This window comes from Scomber japonicus, chromosome 2 (genome assembly GCF_027409825.1).
Source record: "Scomber japonicus isolate fScoJap1 chromosome 2, fScoJap1.pri, whole genome shotgun sequence".
NCBI classification, from domain to species: Eukaryota; Metazoa; Chordata; class Actinopteri; order Scombriformes; family Scombridae; genus Scomber; species Scomber japonicus.
This window is the reverse complement of record NC_070579.1, coordinates 38,717,692-38,731,737: the sequence shown is the minus strand read 5'-3', so window position 1 is coordinate 38,731,737 and position 14,046 is coordinate 38,717,692. Positions and strand designations below refer to the sequence as shown.

Here is a 14,046-nt window from a genome sequence, read left to right as displayed (position 1 = left end):
GTGTCTAATGTGTCTGGCTGTGCTACTTTTAATACCCCACATTTTTCATATTAGCGATGTTCTTTTTTGCTGTACTGTTGATGAGGATGGATCATGAGGTCAGTCGGTCAGTCATCTCTTCCAACAATGTGCTCAAGAGCAAGATATCTTGGCAACTAATGGTCAGATGGCAAAGACGCTTGTAGTTCATATTCATGGTCCCCAGAAGCTGAATCCTAATGGTTCTGGTGATTTCCTGACCAACACATGCTCATAAAAAATGACGGCATAAGTCTAAAAATTCAAACCGGCTAAAACAACCTGCAGTCACATTTACACATTCTAGCAGTCATAACTCAGTAATATTTAGGCACAAAAAGCAAAAATCAGCGAAAAATCATGGTTGACAGCATCAGTAAATGGCCCTACCAAACTAAAGGAGTGCCTATGATGGAAACTTGCGGTATATTTAGTAATCAACCCCATAATATCTCTGTTTGATATTACAATTTGTTGTGTCAACCCTACGGTTCAATAAAGTTTTTATGATATCTCTACAAGCTTACACTTTTCAATCCTTTCATTGCCGTTGTCCTGTTGTTGAGCAGCAGCTACGGAACAGATTTAGTATTTTTTGAAAATACCCTTGAACAGTGTTTGGGGTTTTCATTCTTTAGAGGAAGCAGGTCTTTCTAAACACAAGACTTTTGGTAACAGTCAATGGCAGTAAGCCTACAGTAAGTATGACGGATTTTCAAAGCTCTAAGAACCCAAACAACATTGCAAATTTAAGAAATGTGTTCAGGTGAACTTTTCAACCCAGCGACGGTCACCATGATCTCAAGAGCTTTCTTTGTGTGTGTGTGCTGTAACCATGGTGAGCACTCTACCAGGTCAAAAAGACTGAGGTCAGCTTTAATGATATCCTCATTAGGATGAGCGGGAGGGAGACAGTTTAAGCTTTTTAGGGGTCTTGAATAGGAGTCATTGAGACTAATTAGTTTCTATTCATGCTGTTCACCTCCCTGATTGAAAGAATGAAGTGTCTCTCAGGGTTCCTGTTCTATTCAACACAGTCTTGTGTAAGCATCTTCATCTCAGTGCCATGTGAAAACCGAAGCTCAACTCGTTATTACTCACTTTGTTCTTCAAGTGGTAATACTTCAGATTCTTACTCATTGTTTCATTTTAGTGTTTCGGTGCTTGATGGTTCTGAGGGTTCCTGGATATGCTGTATTCATTAAAAACATGCTTTCCCCCCCAGTGATTAAAGCATCAGGTTCAAATCCAAGATGAAGGGTTCTTGTTCAAGGGCCCTTGTTAAAAGTAGTGGCTTTTTGTGATGGAAAACCCATAATGACTGAAATAGAAATCCTGGCCCACTGAATAAGATTGAGTAAACTCAATTAACTCATTAATTAATTAATTAATAATTAATTAATTATTACATCCATGTGAAACTGAATAAAAGCGTTGTTAATATATGGGGCAGAGAAAGTCTAATAAAAGGTAATACAAGCTGATATATTATTAGCTATCATGCAGTAGCCGAATATAACTAAGTATATTTCATTTCAGGTCTTACAAAAAACAGTGTGTAGTCGGGCTCACATTTCAGATGTCTATGAGTTGTTAACAGCTCCACCAAATAGTGATTTTTCCCTCTGACCTGGAGAAAAATGATAAACTGATGTGCCCTCATCTTCACTGAGACGTGGCTACACAAGAATATCTCTGCTATCCAGCTAGCCAGGCTAACTGCTCTCCAGTTGGATGGGATTGCTTCATTGTCCAGTAAGACCTAAGGCAGTGGTCTGTGTGTTTAAAGGCCGATGTATGAACGAGGTCAAATTTAGACCTTTGCCTGTATTAAAATTATTAGTGGACTATAAAGCCCAATTAAAAAGACCATAAAAGACTCTGGAAGACTTCCTCCACCACTGCTATAATGGTAGAAGCATGTCCAATAGACATCCACTGGCACAGAGTTTCTCTTCACCTGATGACTATTATGTGCAATACCACGTCCTCCAATTGGAAGATTGGTGGTTCGATTCCCGGCTCCTCCAGTCCACATGTCCATGTGTCCTTGGGCAAGACACTTAACCCCAAATTGCTCCCATTGCTGCGCCAATGGTGTGTGAATGTGTGTGAATGGTTAGCTTCCCCCTGATGTGCAGGTTTGCACCCTGCGTGGTAGCTCCTGTCATCAGTGTATCTGCCGGAGACCAAAAATAAGTTTTAAGTAACTGATAAAATGTTAGCCAAAGCCAAAGCAACCTGTGACTTGGATGAGCCAGCTGTTAACCAGGTGTGATATGTTGTTGTTCATTACTTGGAACATTATTTTAAAATAAACTGAATAATCTCTCCCTGCACTGAATATAAAAGGTCATTGAACTAGTCCAGTGTTTGTCAGTCATGCAATATACATGTAAGGTCAAATTAGCTTCTAACATGTTTCTTTTTATTATAGCATTAGTAACAGTCAATCAAAACCAAAACACTGATCTGGGTTTGGCTATTTATTCATGTTACATTGAGGATGGCTGGGGGTTGACCCTGTTGCTATGGACAACATGTATCATGACTGGGATGTTTTAAACAGTGGAGGATATGGTAAACATTAGCTGAACCTACAGTATAGACACTTGGGGTCTTATGCCTACCTGTGTATGGATGATGTTCTTTTTCCAGCTGACAGTTACATCTTCAGATAATCTCACAACTCAGTGTGAGATGCAGAGCAAAGATTAATGTCTGATTCTTTGCATCCGCCAAAAGTTTCAAGTATGAAGGTTGAAGAGTGTTTTTCTATAACTTCCATTGTGGTCATTTGAAAGCAAGCTGCTCATCTTGGAACTTCACATTTTGTGTGTTGATCCAGAAAATGAACACCTCTAATGTCTGTCTGACTCATATCTTTCTATCTGTTTCTGCAGCTATTTGAGATTACAGTGCCGATCACCCAAGGCACCAAGCCAGTGACCATCAGTGTGGCTAATCACACCCAGTGCAGCTGTCTGTCCAAACCTGATGTCTACAAACAAGTTCACAGTATCATCAGGAGAGCCCTGCCTGAGTAAGCAGTTATACAGCATCACTGTACACACACACACACACACACACACACACACACACACACACACACACACACACACACACACACACACACACACACACACACACACACACTCCTGTTTGTCTTCATATCTTTGTGAAGATACTCAATGTAATAATTCATTCCCTAACCCTTTCCTCTTAACCTTACCCATCACAACTAAATGTCTAAACCTAACCCTTATTCTAACAAACACACACACAAACACACACTCATATATGTATATATACACACACTCGAACCTGCAGACATTTTTGTCAGTTTTTTTTGTGACAGCTTACTGAGAACTCTAACCCTAACCCTAACCCTAACCCTACATCTGGTCACTACCTCATCAGAGCTGCATGTGTGTTCAGGATAGGAACAACCTTTTCCTTTTTCCAGCTGAGGTGTTCTTATTGGCCACAAACACACACACACACACACACACACACACACACACACACACACACACACACACACACACACACACACACACACACACACACGCACACACAGAGTGTTTGAGTCTATTGTTGCAGAGGTTGCTTCCTGTGCTGTGTGTATACAGGGGTGTTACTTTAGGAAAGGCTTTTCAGATGATCGTTTGATTAACTCCACAGCAGCATGACGTGTGTGTGTGTGTGTGTGTGTGTGTGCGTGTGTGTGTATGTGTGTGTTCCTGCCTGCATTCTTACAAGAAGCTTGCTGGGATTTATGACCTCTGCATAACACTCTGTGTCAGTTGGCTTCCCATGAGGATGTGATTCACAATTTATTTTCTTTGAAAACATAAGGATGCTCATGTTCAGTCATTTCCCAAAACTGAATGAAAGCAGGCACTCTGTTCAGAGATACTTTAGATTTAAACACACCTACCGAGACCAAAGTCAAGCTCAGCTCTTAAATTTAGCCTACATCAGCTGATGGCTCAGCTGATTCTTTTGTAAGCATTCAGTTGATGAATCTCATACAGGAGACCTTAGTACAGCTTGCTGCTTCCTCTGCAAGCTGCTTACAACTCACCTTCACCCCACCCACCTCCACCCCACCTCCACCCCAGCTCCCCCTTAATTGCTGTGTACATCAGAAAATGTAAGGAAATTGAAGAGCTTTCATATCTTATTGTGAGCTATGTGGTGAAAACGTAACTTTACATTACTATTATCATCACACTGATCACATGTTGACTGGATACATAGCAGGTCTGAGAGTTTTTGGATGCGGGCCTTGAAGCAAAATAAGTTCTATCTGTAAGTGTGTAGAAATGTGAGAGCTCTCTATCTTATCCTTATTGGTGACCGAGGATCAAATTGTATGATTGAAACTTCTTTATTCATCCTTAATAACATTTGTTGTTTGAGACAAGTTTGAGTAATTTTAGCAATAGCAACAGGAAGTACTCGTTTGAGGACATTGGTACTTTATTATCATTGGTGCAAAAGGAAGGTGTAAATGTAAGGAACTAAATAGATAATACACTGGCGAATTAATTGTATTATACAGTAAAATAAACCCATTGTCCCACAAATAAGGACATTATTTTGTTTCAAAAACTACTTCCTGTTCAAAAACAATGCTTATTCTTTGTACTGATCCCAAATATATAAAAATTAACACCAAACAAAAGCTTGGCTCTCAGGAGACAGTTTACTAATGTTGCATAGCAACCGCAAGCAACCAGGAACAACTTTTTTTGTAAATGACTCTTATAATGTAACCATTATTTAATAAACCTGTTTATGGCCTATAGTCACATATATACTCAGAACCAGAGGAAGCTCTTTTATGTGCTTGGCTTTTTTCAATCTTTATTTGTATAGCGCTAAATCACCAAAAGTCATCTCAAGGCACTTTACACATAGAGCAGGTCTAAACCGTACTCTTCAGGTTTGATTTAAAGAGACCCAACATTCCCACTCCCATTTCTTCCGGGGAAGAAGTTTGATGAACAATGGTCAGACCCAGGTGTGGTTGAAATCCAATTAGATGTGTGTGTGTGTGTGTGTGTGTGTGTGTGTGTGTGGATGGGGTAATACCATAGAGTAATGATCTGTTTAATATGGAATGTGTACTTTATAGTTGCCATAGAACTTCACAATGAATCTAAACCAGGGAAAGACATGGAGAGTTTATCAATGAAGACTGTGTGTGTGTTTGTGAGTGTGTGTGTCTATATTAAAGACATATAATTGGAATGTAATGTTGGTCTATTCTTTTCTACTCTCTGAATATTTAAAGTTTCTGTCTTTCTACAGAGTATTAAGTTAAGTGGCTCACAATCTCCACTTCATTGATGTATATAATAGGCCTTGATATTATGAAGTGAGGGAATGTGTGTGTGTGTGTGTGTGTGTGTGTGTGTGTGTGCGTGCGTGTGTGTGTGTGTGTGTGTGTGTGTGAGAGAGGAAGATGGAAAGTACTCTGATATTAGATGAATGTTAATACGTGTAGGTATTTGACAATATATATACAAGCACACATACACAGCAGTGGTACTAAACAGCCTGTCCGATTATGGCTGGAAAAGGAAACCTACTGTAGAGATTTTCACACCTACAAATCATCCAGAACACACACACACACACACACACACACACACACACACAAGCATGAAGCACACGTATGTTTCACATTAGGTTGACCAGTTTCACACCAGACTATGTTTCCCAAAAACACTCTCTATTCTTTTTATTTCATTTTCCTTTATTCCTTCTCAGACCCACATCAGTGTGTGTGTGTGTGTGTTTATGTATCCATGCCACTGCAGCTCTAATTGAAACCACACTGTGTGTCTTTTCATGGCCAGACTCACAAATTCAAACAATTTGTCTGTCTGCAAACACAAAAATGTGCATTTTATCCAGACTATTTTCACATTGTGGTGTCTTATATAATTTACTTTGTGTGTGTGTGTGTGTGTGTGTGTGTGTGTGTGTGTGTGTGTGTCTGTGTGTCTGTGTGTCTGTATGCATGCACAGTCATTTCAGAGGAAGCATATTTTTCTTGGCAGTTTGTGGAAATCCAAACAAGCTATTAGATTTCAGGACAGAGTTTGTTTTCCTTAACATGGCTATAACATGGATATAATCTGGATAAACACGGATAATCTAAATTATTTTTAAAGTTGATATTAATGGGCAACAGCAATATATAATAATAATGACTCAGGAGATAATGGTTTATTGAGTCTTTTGAGTTTTATGTAGATTGAGTGACTTATTCCTACTGCAGTTGATTTTAGAGTATTTCTTACTGATACATCTAGCTGTAAACTGAAAGGAAATACTCATTATCACCACTAGTGTCACAATCTGTGTTATAATACAAGCATCATACACACAGTTTAATCCTTACCTGACTTTTCCTGAAGTGACCCCAAAATGCACAAACATGAAAATATTTGAAAATGTTTGTCCATTGAGGCTGTTCTGGGTCAAAGTTGAGTCGTATCTATTGAGATGTGTTTTAGATAAATGAATAGTTAATAGTTTTAATAAGACAGTATTTATGAGGATTTCTTTTTATGATGTAGCAGTGAAGACTGATGGCTCTAATGGTTCTACAATAAACCCCACACTTCCATAAAGTTATAAAATACATTTCCATCATTATGTCTATGTTATATTTTCATGTCTGAGGTAAAATAGGACATGATATTGTGTGATAGGAGATGTTTAGTGGTGTAAAAGCTAAAAAATACACTCTCTCTGCTCTCTGAAACATGAATCAAGGTTTAATCACATTTATTGATCAGTCAGATCGACTATTGATGCTTTCTAAATATAACTGTGGTTCAAAATGTGGTATAGACGCTTTTAATGAGGAGATTCTTAGATCTACAACATACTGTGAGGGTGTAGAATATGAACAGTATGTAAGGGTTAACCATTCTCTCAGTCATATTATCCAATAGATAAAATGTTTTAAAAAATTAGGTCATTAAAATAAAGACTTTTATATATCTTATGAGATGTATTTTATGAGACCGACCCAGAAGTGGTTTAGATAATATGGATAAACTGATAATGTGAATATATGACTGCATCTGTTTCTGTCCTAGATGTTATTGCTCTACAGTGCTTTGCTCCAGAGCTCAACAGTTAACCCGATGAGAAAAAAGTTAATCACGAGTGATAGGAATAACATGTTAGTTAAAGAATCTTCCACTGGAGACCGTTTTAATTTCTCATCATGATTCAGCTGTGAACTTTTCACATTCACAGTGACACAGCAGCTGGTTACTGTCAGCCAGTTCATTTCCTGTGGAACATGACTACAGTGGCCAGAGACATGTAGCAAGTATGTGGATGATCATAATCTGTGTGAGTGTGTGTGTGTGTGTGTGTGTGTGTGTGTGTGTGTGTGTGTAGCAGCCAATCAGATTTCCATGCTTCATGCTTGTCCTAGTGTGAGTCATTAATAGCCACTCATGAAAAGTGCAAACTGGAATGTAGCAATCTTGTACAGATTTGATTTGGGATTTGTCTGTTATTGAAAATACAACAGAAGAGTAGCATTCACACTGGTGTCACTGAAAGGAAAAAGACTCACTGAAAGGAGCATAAAGGGTGAAAAATGATTAAAGAGGCACAGGGAAAAGAAAACAGGAACAATTTAACTAGAGAAAACAAATACTAAGGTCATGTGGTCTTAACATAGCAAACAGACAGATATGAGTGAGTCCCCTCCACCTATCTGAAGTTAACCCTACAGGCCTGTCTTTGATGGAGATGTTTATTTGACTATACGATCTGCTTTCTCTCAGTCTCCCAATCAACTGAACTGCTATGAACCATATTTGATCACTTTACCTTTTAAGTGTCATGAACATGTTAGGATCTAGTTGAATCTGTAGGTCTGTCTCTTTATTGACAACATCTCTGACTGTTCACTTTCAACAGTTTTCTAATAATTATCATACAATGCATGTACTGTATCTGTAGCTGGCAACTAAAACCATTTAGGATGAAGTAAAGTTTGTGGTCAGTAATGTTGACAGTTTGTGATAAATGTGGGATGAACTCAATTAAATTACAGTAGTACATAGAGTAAGTGTAGCTTTATTGTCATTATATTGAGTCAGACAATAATATAATGCAATTGAGATAGCTTTCCCTGAGCCATAAAAACATTTAAGACAATTAAAAAAAACCTATTTAAGACATAAATAAAACACTGATAATCTCTAAGAGCAATAAAACAAAGCAAACCTTCCCTTTGTATCTTTCAGTACTACTGTATACTGTATTTTCACTGAAAGTTGGCGTTTAACATGCCAAAATAATAAATATGTTCAAGCTAGTGGTGCTTTGAGCTAAATTCTTACGTTAACGTTACGTAACATGCTAACAATGACATTGTTCACGTGCTGTTTATGCTGTAACAATGCTAACATGATGTTAAGCAGGTAATGTTTGCCATGTTCACCATCTCATTTTCGCGAGTTAGCATGCAAGCAATTGTGAATTAGCACTAAATGCTACAGATTATCATCTCAGTATGTAATTGCTTATTATTTACACCTTGAATGTATGTACTGTTCATATCTCGGCATTTCAGAGTTTCCGAGACTTGAACACCTCATCAGTCATTAATAGATAGGTGATTAATCCTTAATGAAGCTTTCAGAGAGCAGAGGGAGTGTATTATTTAGTCTTTATGCAATTTGTTGATGGAGAAAAAATATTTACAATGTTTTTTTTTTTAAATAAATATGAGTCAAACACCAAAAAATGTGTATCAGCTGCATAAAAACATTTTTAGAAAGTTAAAATATTTCCTTTTTTGTATATTCTGGGTCACGTGACGAAAAGTCATCAAACTTCTGGCTAAAAGATTTTTTTTTTCTTCTCTCAAATTTGAAAATGGGTCAAATTAGACCATGAACACTACAGGATGTAAGGGTTGCGTTTGATATAACTAGTGATGTGATATAGTATATATAGATGATATAGGTAGTATTTATTATGTTGGTATGTTGATAGTATGATGTTGCCTTGACTTATTTTATTGCTTTAATAATGATGAGCTTTCTCTTGCATCTAGTAATACTTGCAGGTGTTTTGGGGATGAACAGAGTAATGACTGGGGAAGATTTCATGAAATCTATGGAAACTATTAAATCCATTGGATTGGGAACACATCCTCAGCAAACTAGGAACTATTTAGCTCTTTTGCTTATTGCTCTTTTTCTTATTCAGAGTTAAGGGTGGTTCACATTTAACAAAGAGTCAGGTCATAAAAAATAGCACTGGGTGTGCCAACAAAGGGGGCCCTGGCAAAAAAAATGGAACCAGCAACTCAGTGTGATGTCATCTGGCAAGAAGCTCACATTCCTGGTGGATTACTTTGTATTTCTATTGTTTACAACATTTTGATGAAAGATCAAATAGTTGCTGCTGTGGTAACTTTCAGGAATGTATAATCCTGTATGTGACTATTGCAAATTACATGTTTTAAAAAGTCATTTTTGGATTATAAAAATACAAAAAGCAAGATGTTACATAGTCACTTCAAGAGGAAGCTGATCTTGCTGTTGGTTCAACTGAGGAGAGACAGTGGAATCATAATTTGCTCATTTGGTTCTGTTGTATAATATTCAGTAAGGGTATACATTTCTAAAGCTGGATAATATGGATTAGAAGGCCTGCTACTGTATGTAAGCATTTCTGATTCTAAATACAGTGATGAGAGGCTGCAGAAATTCCAGTGATTCAATTAAATGTTCTAACTTCAGAGACTTCCAGGCAAAGATAATCCTTACACTTCCCTCTCCCTCCTAGCTGATTGAAGCCGACCCAAGAAATCCTCCTTTGATCAAGGTGTTTGTTTGTCTATGATCCGTCAGCTAGCTTATCATGGGCAGCCACACACAGTCAGACACACTCACATCCAACATCTAAGGTCGCTGTGTTTCAGTCCAAGCCAACTCTGGAAGATCAGACAGAGATGATGAGTTCTTTGGCTGGCCAGTTTTATTGCTATTATTTGGACTTGGCTGTAAACAGGATAATGTAAAATGAATATTTCAAATGAGATGAGAATTGTCACAGATATTAACAGATAATATCAGCAAATCAAGCGTGTATTAGTAACCTACAAACAGTGTCCCATTTGCACATTCTACAGACACAGAAACACGGGCATACCTCCAAAATTCTTTCTCTGCCCTCTTGTTGGGGCAGAGAACCCAAATGTCACATAGTGCTGCTGTCGGGTGGAAAAGTTGTAACTCCATATTTAGTTTTGGACATACTGGGTTTCTGACAGTGACCATGATTATCAACGTCAAGAGACTCTTTCCTGCTCAGATTGTTTGTATGGTAGATCCAGCCATACTGCAATGCATTACTAATTAAGCAATGATAATTAAAAAAAATTAAGTTATTGTAAGTCAAAATGATAAGTGTTGTATAAAAGAGTGCATTAACTATAATTCAACAGACCAGGAAGAGTTACAGTTGGCCCATTTAAGAAGAAGAGGAGGACGTGACAGAAAGCTTCCCAGCAGTCTTCTAAGTATATACAGAAAGTCACAATAATAATTTCTGTTAGATGGGAGTTAGATTTTGATTTAACCCCTAACTACTGTTCATATGTGACAGTATTTTTTTTGTAATCTCCAATATTATTAAATTATTGTACATAAAAATGTTTCAGAATCACATACAAGGCTCTGAATGATTTGCACTGATAACTGAACTCCTTCCAGCTTACAGTCCAAACAGCCTCCTCAGGTCTTTTAACTATTCCAGAGTCTCATGTGTCTATTTAAATCTCTTTTTCCGTCTCTCTCCATTAAAGGTGTCCGGTAGCCAATAGGACGTGTCCTCCTGGTCAAGCTTGGAGCAGCAGATTGTGTAGATGTGTCGGCATGGCTGCCAATTTGCACCACAACAGCCCCCCTCCACCACCACTGCCCCCTCCAAGACCCTCCCAACAACACCTTGGTGAGTTTCAGCACATTTCCACACAAAGGGCCAGCTTTCTGCTCGTCCAAACTCTCCATTAAGACACAAAACCCTCATTTAAATACTGCTGTCTTACCTGTTGCTCCTGTTTTCATTTACGCAGTTATTCTTAGTAGATCACCTGCAAAACATACGCAAACTAAACGCGTGTGTGTCCTTAAAACCACATCTGAAACCAGAGAATAACACAGCATTCTGTATAGAAATAGTGTGGAATAAAATCTACTGGATGCATTTCTTAAATCCACTTGTCTGGGCTCATTGCACAACAACTAATAGGAGCTCTTATGTAGAAAATAATTTATTAACTTTATTAACTAAAGTCTTCCAAATTAAAATACATAAAAAAAAGCCCTTGCGAATGATACGAATATACAATCTTCCAGGTCCTTATGGCATGCTTGGAGTTTAGGTAACTGAGTTTAATCTGGCTTCATCAATAAATAAAATTGTGTATGATCTGCATAACAATGAACACAGTGTTTCCAAAATAAAAGCATAAAGGAAGCATATAAGGAAAACATTCATTATAGGCCCCTATAGTGGCTCAGGAGGGTCCACTAATCGGAACATCAGTGGTTCTTTCCCGGCTCCTCCAGTCCACAAGTCAATGTGTCCTTGGGCAATACACTTAACCCTAAATTGTTCCCAATGGCTGTGCCAATGGTGTATGAATGTGTGTGAATGGATGAATGTGACATGTAGTGTAAAAGCACTTTGAGTAGTCACAAGACTAGAAAAGCTCTATATAAATACAGTCCATTAACCATTTACTTGTACAAACGGAACTCGATCTGACAAGTAGGACTTAAAGCAGCTTACTGCAGTTCCCTTAATGCCAATTAATTCTCCAATCTCTGTAATAGGATATGATGGTCAATAGTGTCAAGTACAGAGAGAAGTCATTTGTCTAATGCAATGAGGAGGTCATCTGCAACTTTTAGCAGTGCTGTCTCTGTGCTGATTTCTCAAGGATCATAGAGAGAAAGAGAAGGTTAGATATAGGTTTGTTGTTGGCTAAAATCCAAATAAGAAGGGGTTTAATTCCACCTACTTTAATTCACTGTGGTATACAGTACTACCATACTGTGTATCCTGGTTGGGATGGGGTTGAAATCATTAAAGCTTGTCCAGGAAGCTCAATTGGAGAAAATCAGTCTAAATATATATCAGGTCTTCCAGCTGTTTCGAAGGTTTCTGTGTTTGAGGATAAAGCAGTGCCTGTTGAGGGCAAGAGGTGAATTTTGTCTCTAATACTAGAGAGTTTTATCATTAAAGAAGTTCATGAAGTCAACACTACTGAGAGTTATAGGAATAAATCAATCAATAGAGTTATGAGTCTTTGTCAGCCTGGCTAAAGTGCTGAAAAGAAACCTGTAGGACAGTTTTTATTCTCCTCTATTAGTGATTAGTAATAGGCAGCTCTGGTGTTACAGAGGGCCTTCTTATACTGTATGTTTTAAGACTATCTTGCCCGACTAAGTGAGATTCTTCTAGTTTGGTGGAACGCCATATAATTTCAAATATCTCCAATGTTTGCTTTTGTTTTACTATCCCAATAGAAAAGCAGCAAGGCCACACCGCATAGACTCCCTGCCCATAGAACATTTGTCCAATTACTGTAAAGACCAAAAGTGCAAAATAATCTGAAAAATACAACAAAAGATCCCCAACAACAAGAAAGAAACCCAAACCAAATGACTGGCAATACTTCACATTGTAGCTATTGTTTTGTTTTGTTGGTTTGCATTCACATATTTCTATGCATTTTTATTGACAGCATTAATTCCAATACACCACCTCAAAATCATGGAGTACCTCTGCTTAGGGCTGGCCAAAAAAATCAAATCCTGATTCACAAGACACATCTTTTATTTTTATTATATATATATTATTACTTACTCAACCTGGAAGGTGGTCATCCACATGCATAAACACAGATTATCCCACACAGCTATTGACTGTCAATTCCACATGCGTCTACTAAGCAGATCATAGGAATCCAGCATAATAATCGGCTTCAGCACAGACAGAGCAGAACGTTTTTATGACAATAGTTATGTGCATGGTTCAATACTGAGTATCTTCAAAACTCTTCACACAGTCAGCACAACAGCAATTATGAGCAACATGTATTCATTTGGACTGCAATTTGTCAAATCATAATCACACTGAAATACATAGAACCAACTCTGCACTGAAAAACAAGCCAAACTATCAGAAGTAAAGACTGTTGAAGCCTTTATTGTTGCATTTCACAATAGTGATTTACTAGTTTAAAGACTGCCACAGAGAAGATCATCATTCCCTGTTGTTAGTGGTTTTATCTCAGTGTGTTCTGATTTACAGAGTTAATTGTCTTGTGTAAACTGAACTGCTGTTTCCAGCAGCCTGTTGGTTCACTGTATGAGGAGTTTTGAAGATGTGGACTCAGTATTGAAACATGCATATAATCAATGGTAAAAAAGTAAGACTGAACACTCCTGAAAATGTCAAATGGTGTAACCACAAAATAATGATAAATATTCCATATTTTATCCACCTACAGTGTATTTAAGTGGACTTATACTAATAATGACTTGGTTCCTGATTTATTATTAATATTTAGAACAATTGTATTGCATTAGCTTTATTTAATATAAAAGGTTATAATGTAAGATCATGCCACACTTGTTGATATGGTGTTCTATTGAGAATTTAGTGTTTTTAAGCAAGTTGAATTATTTGGTACAAAGTTTTTATGGTTACACCATTTAGACATTTTTGCCATAATCCTCTAATATATTCTCTCAAAATGGATTAAAAGCAGAAATTTGATGCTGGGTCCACAAAAAAAAGAATGTGTGCAAGTTATTCATATGTTTATTTTAACATTTTAACCCTTTAAATCTGACTAAACCACATGACAAAAAAACCTCATTGACCCATGTACAGTTAGATTTAGCAGAAGAGGGAACTGTCATAGAACCAGAACAGCAAAGAAAAAAAATGTGT

General features: G+C 37.5%; 1 protein-coding gene across 1 annotated transcript in view; it reads left to right on the top strand.

Annotated features, from left to right (window-relative positions):
• The window catches only part of vegfc (vascular endothelial growth factor c), a 73,953-nt gene that overhangs the window by 39,474 nt on the left and 20,433 nt on the right, over positions 1 to 14,046 (top strand). The window contains exons 4-5 of the mRNA XM_053337287.1: positions 2,922 to 3,061; positions 10,886 to 11,031. Of these exons, the coding sequence (XP_053193262.1) occupies positions 2,922 to 3,061; positions 10,886 to 11,031 (286 nt within the window). The remainder of the gene's footprint in view (positions 1 to 2,921; positions 3,062 to 10,885; positions 11,032 to 14,046) is intronic.